Genomic DNA, 15082 nt, shown 5'->3' with positions numbered 1-15082 from the left:
TTACACATCAAATACAGCATTTTTGCCTCCCGAAGCCCCGCCTCTTCACCAAAATGGCTGTGCATACCTTTATGGAGGCTTTCAGAGAGCTCCTGGGGGCTGGGGAGGACAGAAATGAGCATAAAATGGACCGTTTATGTGCCCAAAGCCCTCAGCAGCACTCTATAAGCCTCCATAAGGCTATGCATGCAATTTTTTGACAAAAAATGGGCCCATTTTTGCCCCCACAGAGCACTCTGCAAGCCCCCCTAAGGCTATTTATGCCTTTAAAAAAAAACAGGTCATTTTTGGGAGGTTTGAAGAGTGCAAAACTTTTTTTCCCCTTTTGGACAGCTCTTTAAATGATTGATGAGAATTACATTGATCAAGTACTGTGCCAGCAAAAACTAAGTCTTAGGTGCTGCAGATTGTCAGCTATTTCCTTCTCCAGCACATGGATAAATACACCTGGAAACATCTACCTACCTACTCTCACTCTCTCCCTGCCTACCTACTGTATTTCTCTCTCTCTCCCCCCCCTCTACCTACGTACCTACCTAATCTCTGTCCCTCTCCCTATCTACTGTATTTCTCTCTCTCTCTATTTCTCTCTCTATCTCTCTAACCTACCTACCTACCTACCTACCTACCTACCTACCTACCTACCTACCTACCTACCTACCTACTTATCTACACACACACTCTCTCTCCCTACCTACCTACTGTATTTCTCTCTATTTCCTTCTATTTCTCTCTCTCTATCCCTCTATCTACCTACCCACCTACACACACACTCTCTCTCCCTACCTACCTACTGTATTTCTCTCTCTCTCTTTTTCTCTCTCCCTATTTCTCTCTCTCTCTATCCCTTTATCTACCTACCTACCTAACTACTCTCTTTTTCTCCCTACCTACCTACTGTATTTCTCTCTCTCCCTCTCTATTCCTCTATTTACCTACCTACTTTTTTAAAAATTTGCCTCTTCAAAACCTTGGTGCATCTTATACTCCAGGGCGTATTATACTCCGAAAAACACGGTACCTCTTATGACTTTCAGGATTCAGAAAGCTCTTTGTAAGGAGGTGTTTTTGCCTCTCCACTTTTTCAGCATTTAGGACAATGGAAAAATGATCTCACCAGTCAAGCTTTTAAAAATTATTGTACATACTCATGGATAAGCTGAACCCAATTTGGGGGGTGTATGTTGGTGCCTAAAATTCTCAGTTAATCTGTGAGTATATACAGTATATTTTACTGTTGCATTTTGCTTACATTATTGTAAGCCCTTCTAGTGGGTATATAAGCAGAAAGGTAGGGATGCATTTAACAATAAAAATAAAATAACTATATCATTTGTTTCATAGAATGTAATGTCTATTACATGTCTATGTAATAGACATTACATAGGAGAAGATTGCATTATTTAACACATCAAAAGATTGAGAAGGCCAGTGTGACAGACTGGGATGTTGGGCTGAGAAGACCTAGATGCAAATTCTTATTCCATCAATGAACTAATTGGGTGATTTTAATCCTCACTTTGAATCTTCACTGATTCAAAGGGAATTGCTGTGGGAATAAAATGAGGGGAGATTCCCATCTGCATTGTATCTTGACCTAAGAAATGCAGGATAAATAAAAATGAACACACTGGCACATCTGGAGCCCAACGTACAAAAGTGCCCATTATTGATCAATTACTGCTCACTCCTATTATTATTGTTGCCTAAAATTCATTTTTTTTCTAATTTTCCAAATATTTCACTTGAAAACAAAGCAAGTCCCCATTTTTCAGAAAAATCCTACCCTTTTTTTTTGCAATGTGGAGAAGAAAGCACATGGGATCAGTGTCAAATGCTGACCTTTTACAAAGACCCTTGTCATGTTTACCCTGATACAAGCAAAGACCATTTAAATTCTGCACTTCAGTTACATGATTAACTACTTGCCTAATCCTTTCAAGATTTTCTTTTCCAGTTTTTGTTCTTTTGGAATACTGGCCTCCTTTGAGCCGTCCCCCAAAGGGGCCTGGTCTTTCTCAGGCTCATCATGGCCATCTTCATAGACCCCATCTTCGGGACTAAACAAGTCTCCTTTCTCAGCTCCGTCTGTTGCTTTCATATTCCCTTCCTCCACCAGACAGGCAGCTGATCCGTAGGTTTTAATAATGTCCTCCAGCTGTTGGCTCAGCTCCTCAGATACATCACAGAGCTTTGTTTCAGGCTGAGCCTGGGCTGTGTTCTCAGGGGACTGAAGAAGCGGTGTCTCACTTGCTTTCCCGAAGTAATTCTGAGAAGGCAGATCTTCAGGGTTGTTCGCAGAAGGTGATTGTTGCTGTTCAGGCTGGCCACTGGTGCTTTGGTCATAGTCCATGCTGGGATACCTGACAGCAGAGAGCTCAGTTTTAGACAAACACGAGGCAAAACAACTGATGCAGAAGTAGACAATTTTAGTTCGCTTTTCCCATATGGCAATGTTTCTGTTCAGAAAATGTATTTATGTACAGGTTTATGTAGGTATTCTCAGTATTTTCTACACTTCTAACGTAATAGCAAGTATATAATCTCAGTAATAAATAATAAAATATAGCATCACAATGAAAAGATGAAATGTTTCTGTCCCAAGAGCAAAAGAGGAATTCAGCAGGTTCTGACCAGTTCTGGAGAACTGGTAGTGGAAATTTTGAGTAGTTCAGAGAACTGGTAAATATCACCTCTGACTGGCCCTGCCCCAATCTATTCTCTGTCTCCCAAGTCCCAGCTGATCAGGAGGAAATGGGGATTTTGCAGTAACATTCCCTTGAAGTGGGGAGGGAATGGATATTTTACAGTATCCTTTGCTGCCACACCCACCAAGCCAGATCTCCCAAGCCTACAGGACCGGTAGTAAAAAATTTGAATCGCGCCACTGCCCAAGAGCCCAATAGATATAATCTTATGACAGCCTTGTTGAACTAGGTAGCTTGCACATGGGCTGCACTTGAATTCCTACCCAGCACGAACATTGTGTGAACATAACTGAAACAGGAGCACAACAGGGTGATCTCCTGTTCCTTCCCTCAGCTTCTGTCCACCTAGCAGTTTGAAAGCATACACACGTGAGTAGATTAATAGGTACTGATAAGTTCCCTGAAGGAAAGAGGCAGGAGGCTCCTGAGGTAAGTCAACAGCAGTTTATTAACAGAACTGAACAGCAGACAAGTTAGCGGTAGACAGGGACCTCCCCTCTGCTTGACAGCTATTTATACGGAGTTGTCAAGCAGGGAGGCCAATAGCTGCGCGTCTGACAGCCTGCGCTCAGCCATGCCGCGCCAGAGCAAATTAGGCACGCCCTGGCTGTTGCTGGCTGTCATTCATAACTACGAGGACTAAACAGGTACCTTTGTCAGAAAGTCGCAAAAGGTCTGGGGATACTGCATGATCTCGGGATACTGCAACCATCATAAATACATGCCAGTTGCCAATAGGTAGAATGCAATATTGGAGGCTAATTCTACTGACTACCAGCAGTTCAATTCTGACTTAGCCTTCCATCCTTCCAAGGTGGGTAAAATGAAGACCCAGATTTTTGGGGACAATATGTTTGATTCTGTAAATCACTTAGAGGAAGCTATAAAACACTATGGAGTGATATATAAAATCTAAGTGCTATTGTTATTGCTTCCACTTCGGTGGGAAGTTAACAATGGTCTGTGTGTCTTTGGTGTATAGCCTTGCTGCCCACATGACCACAGAAGGAAGAAAATTACCCTTACATTTGGTCCAGAAGGATACCATGGTCAGTCGTATTGAAAGCTGCTGATATATCATCTCCATCCTGGCTCCACCATAAGTCATCATGTAAAACCCATCCTGAACCCTGACTGAATTTAATCCAGATAATCTGCTTTCTCCAGGATCCTCTGAAATTCCAGCCTGTTGAAGAAATGCCAACAATCTTCTCTAAAAAGGAAAGGTTGGAGACAGGATGATACTCATCTAGAATAATTGGACCTTTTGAGGATGGGATATACCCCAGCCACTTTCAAGGCCTTCAGCACCATTCGTCTCTCAAAGAGGCCACCATTTGAATCTCATTATAGATGACCTCCTAGCTATCTTAAACAAGCCAAGAATAGCCTGGGTGCAAGAAGCAGATAGCCAAGTTAACAACAGCAAGAGCCCTGCTTATTTCTTCAAGAGTCATTAACTCCAATATATTCCAGATCACACTACCACACTACTTAGCACTTTGTCTGGGTATGCCCAATGGGAATTCAGCTCAGAGCATATTTGATGTCTTTAAAGAAAGCACAGAATACTCTTCCATACAATTGCTTATATTATTATTTCCTGTTGTTGAATGTAAACAGAAATAACTACTCTGTACTTATCACATAGTTTTAAAAGAACACCAGCATGGCTGCTCTTATCCCACAACAGTTCTATCTTTTTCCTTTTTTGTTATTGATTTGGAAAAAAAACTTTAAAAATTACTTGAAATCTGTCTGTTTTGCTTTTTTGGTGCTTCTTATTGCTGACTGAAAAATACAAAATGCCTTGCACTAAAGTACACCATTGGGAAGGTATCCTCTTTGTAACATGTATGTTTCTGGAATGACAGGGATAGAGATGGTCTGCTATTTAAGCATCTTGTTTGGGTCTTTTTTTCCTCAAGAATGTCCAAAATAACTTCCTCATTTTCCTTCAGATCTCCATAAAAGGGAGAATCCAGAAGATTAATTCTTCTGATACCTATGATAGTGACATTGTATATCCATTTCAACAAGCGAGGTACTAATACCACTCTATAAAACCTTAGTAAGATCACACCTAGAATATTGCATTCAGTTTTGCTCACCACACTATAAAAAGATGTTGAGACTCTAGAAAGAGTGCAGAGAAGAGGAACTAAGATGATTAGGGGCAGTGGTGGGTTCCGGATCCCGTTCCAACCGGTATGGTTAGAACGGCCCGGTGACATCCACATGGCCGCGCAGAGCATGTGTGCACATGTGCAGTGTGCGCATGCATCTTAGTGCCTCTGTGAGCCTCTGTGACGCTCCAGCTGCTCAGTGGAGGGTAATGCAGGCGCTGTATGTGCTGTGCGTGTGCATGGAAGCGCTGAAGACTTAAAAGACCAGTAAGGAGCTTGGGCGGGCAGGTGGGCTCTCTGGAGCACCGAACCGGAACGGTATCCGGTGCTGCGGGCAGGTTCCGGTATGCCTGTACCAGGGCGTACTGCCTGCAACTCACCATTGGTTAGGGGACTGGAGGCTAAAACATATGATGAACAGTTTCAGGAACTGGGCATGGCTGCTCTAGTGAAAAAAAAAAGAATCAGGGGAGACATGATAGCAGTGTTCCAATATTTGAGGGGCTGCCACAGAGAGGAGAGGATAAAGCTATTTTCCAAAGTACCTGAAGGCCAGACAAGAAATAATGGATGGAAACTGAACAAGGAGAGATTCAACCTGGAAATAAGGGGAAATTTTCTGACAGTGAGAACAATCAACTATTGGAACAGCTTGCCTTCAAAAGTTGTGGGAGCTTCATCACTGGAAACTTTCAGGAAGAGACTGGACTGCCATCAGTCAGAAATAGTGTAGGGTCTCCTGCTTGGGTGGGGTGTTGGATTAAATGACCTACCAAGTCCCTTCCATCTCTGTTAATCTGTTACCAGTATATGGTTTGGGGTAATTGCATAATAGTCCAGCATCTGCAGCAAACCATGTTTCTTCTCATCCCATCAGGTAGCAATTTCTCACTAGGAGGTGATCTTGTCAATTTCAACAGTCAGAGAATTAATACAGTACAAACCTGTTTCAAACAGAAGTGAATTTGGATACCCTAATATATCTGAATTATGGACATGTGTATATTGTATTAATGAATTCTATAAAGACTTTGAAATGTGACTCTGAACCAAAGGATTATGTGTTACACTGTCTTAAATAAAGAACTAATCTGACACATTTTCTGGATGAACCCAGTTGCAGCAGAGTTCACTCTGCCTAAGAAAATAGAAACTGATGGCAATTCTAATTTTGTTGTTTGCATGCTTTCTCAAACTAAATCAATGACTCCTCGGGAAATTGTAACAAAATCTGTGTATTCCAGGGAAACAAATGCTTTTCTGCATGTGTACCACAATAGTAGTTCCCTAGGTTATGCTCAGTGTAAAAGGAAATTCAAATAACTATAAACTCTGAATGCTAGTAATTTCATGGAAGTTCAGAGAAGCTGGATTAAAACAGAAGAATAAGGTGAGACAAGGGATTTGATTGCATGCTTATACCCTTTTCTCTTAACACTGCATTGAGTATGAGTGACTAAACTAGATTTGGCCAATTAGCTATCATTTCCTGTTGTGTGAGTTGTAAAAGGAAGATGGACACTAAACGAATACTTGTCATATTATCCCATCTATCATTTTCATATAGAAATATTACAGCTTAGTATAAAAAATACTTGGTAATAATTACCCTGGTTTGAAACCTTTTTCAGAATTATATTGCATTGAGTATTAGGAAAAAGGCATTGCTAGAGTTGCATCTCATCCAGAGTAACACTGTATTAACTATAAAATGCCTGAGTAAGACAGAAATCTCACTGAACAGGGGAGCAATTTGCTTTACAGAAATATGGATATGTATCAGTGGTGGGATCCACTTACCTTCGCTACCGGTTCGCAAATGTGAGCGCGCATGCACAGAAGGTTGCACTTTATGTCATGGCAGGTGGATGGAACCACCAGCAGCTGCTGCTTCCGGTTCGCCCGAACCAGTAAGAACTGGCAGAATACCATCACTGATATGTATGTTTGTGTGTCTGTATAAATTTAATATATACCCATCCACAATTATATTGTAGATTTGGGGGGCAAGAAACCTTGATGGAGCATTGGAATTATATCACAGGTTGTATTTACAGTACACTGAATTCTCCAGTTTAAGATAGCTGAACAGCATGAAGTACAATGGCTGAAAATAGGAAGTGAGTTTCTTCACATACTTGGCTTGGTATTGAACAAGCACATAATTGTTTTCAAAGAACTGCAATGATAGCCCTTTTGTGATCTTATCAGTTTCGGAGTTCTGATTTTGGATAATGCATATCAAAGGAAGTATGACTGTAAAATTCATTAAAGTTGGAAATCTTTCTTTGCATATGAGAAGCCAGTTGTGAGTTTTTGTTAAGAAGATGGTAGAAAACATTGCCTAGTTTTTCTTGTGATTTCATCTTTCATAAAACAGAAGGCAATCACATCATTTCTGGCAAGCCACAGAAGTGAGGACATAAAAAGAACTCTTGTTTCATATATTCTAATATGCCATGGATTGCTGTATTAAATGGTTACTTTACTAAACAAATCACATCATGGCTTAGCATAATGTATGAATCCAACTCATCCCCTGGTTTGACCATTTTTAAGAAAAGGCAGGTTAAATGTACTGAAGAAGATCTTGAGGTAGAAGCATATGGATTGCATATAATGATACCAATTATACGGGGTCTTATCATGAATATGAACACAAAGTTTATGAACATTCTTTACACACACACGTGTGTGTGTGTGTGTGTGTGCGCGCACGTGTGCACACCTGTTCACCATGCCATAATATCATCTATCGTAAATATACAAACGGGGGATATAATAGGAAGAGTGATGTGGAATCTGTGGTCTATTTGTTGGCAGCAAAGCCAGTTAGTGATTTTAAACTATTTTAGATGCTATTTGGAGCAGGAAGAAAATAATACTAGAAATAAAATGTTCAGCTTTAGTCCATGGATCTGTTTACTGATTTTTGTATGATGTTATCATAAAATATGATTTTGGACTATAGTGTTATTCACATGGGCCTGGTCTGCTTCTCAAGGTGATACAGCTGAGTTTTATTTACTACTAAAGCAACACCTGTTTAAGATAAGGTGACCAGACGTCCCACTTTTGGCGGGACAGTCACGATTTTTCAAAATTTGTCCCGTGTCCCGCTGTGTGTTCCAAAAGTCCCGATTTAAAAAGGACTCCGTTAAATTTTTTTAAAATTTCTCTGAAGTGTCATTCACGATGTGACCTTTAGAGGGCAGTGGTTTCCCTCCCTCCACTCAGCTTGCTCGCAGCCCTCTCTCCCCTCCTGCTCTTCCGATCATATCTCCCTTCCTTTCAATCTGGTTGCTTTTCTCCGGTCTCCTTTGGTGAGGGGGGGCGGGAGGGGGGGAGAAGATATGTCATTTTCCTTCCTTTAAAAAAAAGGGGGGGAAAACCCAGGATTTATTGCAAATAAAGAAATCCACCCCAAATGGATCGGGAGGCAGGATGGGGGAGGGGAGGAGGAATTAGGGGAAAGGGGGATTTTCCTCCCGTGCCTTGGATTTCATTCATTTATTTATTTATTTATTTATTTATTTATTTATTTATTTATTTATTTATATAAAGATGCTTTTCTTGTATTTCCTTTGCACATTTGTTTGGTTGGGGGAGGGATGAGTGGAGAAAAAAAAGAGAGATCTGGGAGCTTGAAATGGGGTGGCTGGAATTGGGGCTGCGGGATGGGGAGGGCAGTGTCTGTGTGTATAATTTGGAAGAGGCGGGGGGGGGTGGAGGAGATTTCCTTCTCTCCGCTGCTCTTCTCTCATCTCCTTCTGTTGGATGCGGTTGGGAGTGGGTGGGTCGGGGCGTACGATCCCCTCTTATTTTTTTAATCTATCCCTTTCCTACCGTGTGATCTCTCACTTAACAGCTGCAAATAAAAGACTCTACTAGCAATTCCCCTTTTGTTGCTGGTAAAAAGTTAGAAATTTAAATTTTGATCCAGCATGACTAAGGTGTGCTTTCTCCAATTATCTCCTCTTGAGCTTCTGTGGGCAAGGGCAGTCTACCTGCCAGCGTCAGGAGTCATGGGAAAGGAGCAATGTAGGGGGATTTACAAACTATATTCGTGTAGACTTTCTAAAGAGATTTAGCGATGATGGCATAATAAGATGTGACAAGGCTTGCATGATGCCATATAATGAACTTGGCTGCATTGAGTCATTTAAAAAAAAACTTACTTTTTTTAAAGGGGGCATTCTATTTAGGAACCATCTCTCTGCTTCCCCTCTGCAGATTCTGCTTTAAAGCAGTGGTCCCCAACCAGTGGTCCGTGGTGGACCACTGGTGGTCTGTGAGAAAATTTTGGTGGTCCGCAGATAATAACATCTATATCATTCTGGATTGACTTGGAGTGCCTGCCTGCTTGTAAGTGAGCCGGGTTTTTTTCTTTTATTTTTTAATGCATTTTAAAATAATATTTTATTTATTGTGCATAGGATTTTTTAAAATAGTTTTATTCTGTGTGGATTCTTTTTTTTAAATTGTCTTAGACTATATTTTAAATAGTCAGGAGTCATTGACACTGAATTTGCACTTTTAATAATCAGGAAGCACATACTGAGTTTCTTTGAAAAAAAATCCAATAATTTAAAAATCCAATAATTTGTTTCCTAGTATAATTTGATTGCTTATTAGTAACCTATGACTATCACTAAGTGTTATAGCTTATGATTCTTGATGAATGTATTTTTTTTCTTTTATGTACATTGAGAGCCTATGCACCAAAGACAAATTCCTTGTGTGTCGACTCACACTTGGCTAATAAACTATTCTACTCTATTCTACTCTACTCTACTCTATTCATTTCTATTTCAATTTTAATAAGGAGTTTAGCTTCTCTCTCTTGAAAATGTAAGCTAGCATAAGGCATTATAATGCAAGCTAGCCTTAACTTTCAAACAGTTCATTTAGTGACCAAAGTTACAATGGCATTGAAAAAAGTGACTGATGACCATTTTCACACTTAGCGACCATTTTCACACTTAGCGACCGTTGCAGCATCCTCATGTCATGCGATCAAAATTTTGATGTTTGGGGACTTCCTGGGAGGAGCCTGCTGGTGGTGGCAGCAAAAAATCAGCTGCCTCCGAATTCCTGGCTACGTACCTGTTTAGAGGATCTTCCATCTGACGTCTTATCAGGTTTTCTTATCCTTCAGGCAAGAAGGAAAGAAGAAATTGTTTTGCTGGCAAATGCTCTTCGATTTTTGCAGCTTTTGTGCTTGCAGGGAAAGGGGGGCTAGCCCAAGGCAGAACGGCTGTCCGTGCTGGGAACTTCAAACTGCCTTGTGCGGGACAAAGTAGGTCTCCCCCACTCAGTTCAAAGTTTTGTTTGATTTAATCTTATCACGAGCTGAATCCGTTTGCGTGGACAATAATTGTTTATCAACATTTTAGCTTCTTTTCTTTTTCTCCTCCGAAAAATTATTTACTTAGAGGCTTTTAAAATGGCGCCGAGCAGGCTGGTTTCTCCGGTAATAACGAACACTTTTTGTTAATTGTCACAAGAATTCAAAACAAAAGAGATTGCTTATCATTTGTTTTGGTTTCACAATAGGCCAGCAGAAGCTTTTTAATTAGTTTCATTTCTACAAGAATTTTACTCCTTCATTAATCTTGCTTATCTGGAAGTTAAATGGTGATGAATCTGCTGAACGGTCTTGTTACAATGTTTACTCACTGAAAGTTTAGCCAAGCCTTAAACTTCAAAATAAAAGGGGAACTCAGCCTCTTTACTTAAAGCTGCATATTCAGGCAATAGAGTTTTATTAACTGCAGGCAGATAAATTTTGAAATGGCTTCAAAACCAAATATTAACTTGAAGTCATCACCCTCTACTTCCAGGGGCACATCCTCAGTGCCTGGCACAAAGCTGCAGCCTCCGCTTCCTACGCCCCCTGCTGGGGATGTGTTAACGAAAGAATTTTTCCTGAGTAATCTAAGCGAGGCTCTTAATGCACAGACAATTAAAATGGAAGATAAGTTTAGAGATAATAGAGAGGTGGTAAAGCAGGAGAGAAAAGAGGAAATAAAAGAAATGAAAGAAGAAATTAAAAGTGAAATAAAAGGACTTAAACAGGAGCTGTATGAGAAATTTGACGCTAAGGTTGGTAAAATTAGAGACGAAATGCTGAGACTTGTAACTGTATTAACAGAACATATTTCTGGAATGGAAGATACTCTAGATGTTCTTAATGATGCCAATGCTAACTTGACATTAAAAACAGAGGTGGTGGAACAAAAAGTGGAAAATGCTGAAAAAGAAATTATTATGATACAGTACCAACAAATGGAGTTTGCATTAAGAGTAAGGGGGCTGCGTGAGGAGAAACAGGAGAACCTGAAACAGATCCTATCGGAAGCTTTTGACCACCTGATGGGAAGACCAGGGACCAACCTAGACTGGCAAATTGACAAAGCTTACCGCGTTAACTCCTGGCTGGCAAAGCAGAAGCAGCTTCCTCGAGACATCGTTATATATTTTACTACAAGAGAGCTTAGAAATATGGTACTGCAAGCGTCTTATAACACTAAGCTTCAAATTGGCGGTCAAGACCTGGTTGTTTTGAAAGAGATACCACCTCAAATGTTAAGAGCCAGGAGAGACTACGCTTTTTTGGTCGAAGAACTCAGAAATCGTCAGATACAGTATAGATGGGATGCACCATTTGGCATCATATTTACATTTGATAAGCAAAGGTACCGCCTCAACTCTGTATGGAAAGCCCGAGATTTTTATTATAATATATTGAAGGCCGGACACCCTGCACCATCTGGACCTAGAGAAAGACCACAAGAAGGACAGGATAGACAGCAAACTACACAACCACCAGACAAGATGGAGCATCTCTCTTCTCTAGAAGTGCAAGGTGCTATGGAACCAAGACCTAGCCGCATGACTACTAGACGTATGGAGAAACAAGCTAAAAAGCAACAGCATCAACAATCATCGGCCATCGATCAAGGAACTACAATAACAAATCTGGAAGCAGTGGGAGGAGCTAGACCTAAGGTTAAACAGGCCATGCAGGAAGCTCTAAAAATGCTTCAACCAACCAAAGATGACAACTAAGATTTTAACATGGAATGTCAACGGACTGAATTCTCCACAGAAGAGGAAGAAAATGTTTCATTATCTCAAACAGTTTAAGAATGATGTAATTTGTTTGCAAGAAACTCATATCAAGTCAACTGATCAAAAATATTTGATCAACTCAAAACTTGGTCAACATTTTGCAGCTTCTGCTATGGAAAAGAAGAATGGTATAGTTGTATACTTAAGAAAAGATATGAAAGCTGAATTAATAGAAGCAGATCCCTTCAGAAGATATATTGCTTTAGACTTAATCTTAGAAGGGAAAAAGACATTACTTTTGGGAATTTATGCTCCCAATCAACAGCAAGATAGATTCTATAGAAATCTTCATGCTAAATTAGTACAGTGGGACTATAGTTCCTGTATACTATTGGATGACTGGAATGGAGTGATAGACACTAAGAGAGATAAGAAGATTTCCCGCCTAAATACTAAGATGCGAGCAAAGTTACCCAAACCTTTCTTTGACATTATGGATGATTTTGAATTGAGAGATATTTGGCGAGAAAGAAATGCAGAGGAATATGACTTCACTTTCTTCTCGGACAGGCATCAATCCCTTTCAAGGATTGATTTTATTCTAACCACTAATGATTTGCTTTCTAGGGTCAAGAAAACAAAGATTACGGCTAGGGTCCTTTTGGACCATAACCCAGTTTGGATGGAGTTGGGAAGGGTAGTGCAGGCAAGAAGGTCTTGGAGATTGAATGAAAACTTATTTAGATATGAAAAGTATATTAATGATTGTAAAAAATTACTATCTGAATATTTTGTTTTGAATATGAATAAGGGTACATCTATGGAATTTGTATGGGACGCAAGCAAAGCGTATATGAGAGGAGTCTTGATGAATATAAATAAAACACATAGAAATAAGCAAGGGTTAAAACGAACAGAACTGGAAGAGGAAATTAAGAGAAAAGAGCTGGAGTTAACAATGAACCCAGACGATACAAAGGTTAAGGAAGCTATTAACATATTAAAATCTCAATTTGACATGTTGATCTCTGACCAGGTAGCTACTAATTTATTATATGCAAAACACAATACTTTTTGTAATGCAAACAAACCTGGCAGATGGTTAGCTTATCAGATTAGGAAAAAAAGGAAAACTCGAAATATATCTAAACTGATTTACAGAGGGAAGGAGGTGTTTCAACAGGAAGAGATTCAAAAGGCTTTCTGGGAATTTTTTACAGAACTGTATAAATGGGATAAAATTAATGGTTTAGACATAGACAAATATTTAGACAAAGAGAAAATACCTTCAGTTAGAGAAGAGCACAGGCAAAAATTGAATCAACCAATAACCTCGGGGGAGATCCTGCAGGTAATTAAGCAATTAAAGTCAGGGAAAGCACCAGGTACAGATGGCTTGACAGCGGTTTACTATAAAAACTTACAGTTAGAAATGGTAGAACCTCTTAGAGAATTATTTAATATGATTCAAACGGAAGGTAAAGTCCCTCCATCTTGGAAGACAGCGTTTATATCTTTGATACCCAAAGAAGATCAAGATACTACTCAACCCAAAAATTATAGACCTATTTCATTACTGAATGTAGATTATAAAATTTTTACTAAAATATTAGCAAATAGGTTAATGTTGGTTATTCAACAATTGATACATACGGACCAAACAGGTTTTATACAAGGGATACAGATGAAAAGTAATGTCAGATTAATTATTAATGCATTAGAATATTTGGGAAAGAACAACCAGATCCCTGCTGCGTTTATATTTTTGGATGCTGAGAAGGCCTTTGATCGAGTTAACTGGCAATTTCTGCTGAAGATATTGCAAAAAATGCAGATAGGAGATAATTTTTTACAGTCAATTAAAGCAATATACCAACAGCAAACAGCACAAATCATAGTCAATGGAAGTTTAACAGACTCTTTTCAAATTGGAAAAGGTACAAGACAGGGCTGTCCTTTGTCCCCATTATTGTTTATTATAACTTTGGAAGTATTGTTGAATAAAATACGGGGCTTGGATGGTTTAAAAGGGATCAAGATTAGGCAGCAAGAATATAGAGTCCGCGCTTTTGCGGATGATTTGGTCATAATATTGGAACAACCGCAGGAATCCAGTATGGTTTTAATGAATACGATTAATCAATATGGTCAAGTGTCTGGCTTTAAAATAAATTTAGGAAAAACCAAAATATTAGCTATAAATATGAATATTAAACAAAAGGAAGAATTAGGAGTGATGCTAGGATGTGAGGTAGTTAAAAAAGTCAAATATCTTGGAGTTAACATTTTAACTTCAAATGGGAAATTATATAAGCATAATTATGAACCACTTTGGCATAGCATACAGACAGAGATGAAAAAATGGGAGAAATTGCACTTATCTTTGCTGGGTAGGATAGCGGCAGTGAAAATGAACATTTAACTAAAATTTTTATTTCTTTTCCAAATGTTACCTATACTTAAAAAAGATGCGAACCTTTTAGAATGGCAGAAGGGTATCAACAAATTTGTGTTGTCAGGGAAGAAGCCGAGGGTAAAGATGAAAATAATGCAAGATGTACGTGAGAGAGGAGGATTGAAACTACCTAATTTAAAACTATATTATGATGCAGTGGCATTATCTGTAATTAGTGATTGGACTCATTTAACCAATGATAGAATATTGAATATTGAGGGACACGATCTGGTATTTGGTTGGCATGCTTACCTGTTATTCAACAAAAAATTGGATAAGAATTTTAAAAGTCATATTTTAAGAAATGCTTTATTGCGGGTTTGGAAGAAATACCAATATAAATTAAATGAGAAGATACCCATGTAGGCAATTCCTAGACACGCAATTGAAAATATGAATACAGCACAAAAACAGGACAGAATTACTTACAGACAGCTTCTTACCTCGGAAAGGGGGGTATTACAATTAAAATCTTTAGAGGTATTAAAAGAGGAGAAGGTAGTTCAAACATGGTTCCAGTATGGGCAATTACAGGCTAGGTGGAAAATAGATCAAAAAATTGGTTTTATCCAAGTTGAGGATAATCTGTTTAAACAAATAAGAGATCAAAGCTTAATGCATATAAAGAGGATATACAATGTATTAATACAGATGGATTCGGAAACAGAATTAGTTAAAGATTGTATGATAAAATGGGCTCAAAATATTGAGGAACCAAT

The 15082-nt window shown here is 39.1% G+C and overlaps 1 protein-coding gene across 1 annotated transcript in view; it reads right to left on the bottom strand.

Annotated features, from left to right (window-relative positions):
- Positions 1-2353, bottom strand: part of TXLNB (taxilin beta) — a 31585-nt gene extending 29232 nt beyond the window's left edge. The window contains exon 1 of the mRNA XM_087718354.1: positions 1930-2353. Within this exon, the coding sequence (XP_087574480.1) occupies positions 1930-2353 (424 nt within the window). The remainder of the gene's footprint in view (positions 1-1929) is intronic.
- Between the last annotated feature and the right edge of the window lie 12729 nt (positions 2354-15082).

This window comes from Thamnophis sirtalis, unplaced genomic scaffold, assembly GCF_051295495.1.
Source record: "Thamnophis sirtalis isolate CommonGarterSnake01/CBP01778 unplaced genomic scaffold, rThaSir2_p1.2 scaffold_6, whole genome shotgun sequence".
Lineage (NCBI taxonomy): Eukaryota > Metazoa > Chordata > Lepidosauria > Squamata > Natricidae > Thamnophis > Thamnophis sirtalis.
Note: the sequence above shows the minus strand (reverse complement) of the source record. Positions and strands in the feature narration are given on the sequence as shown.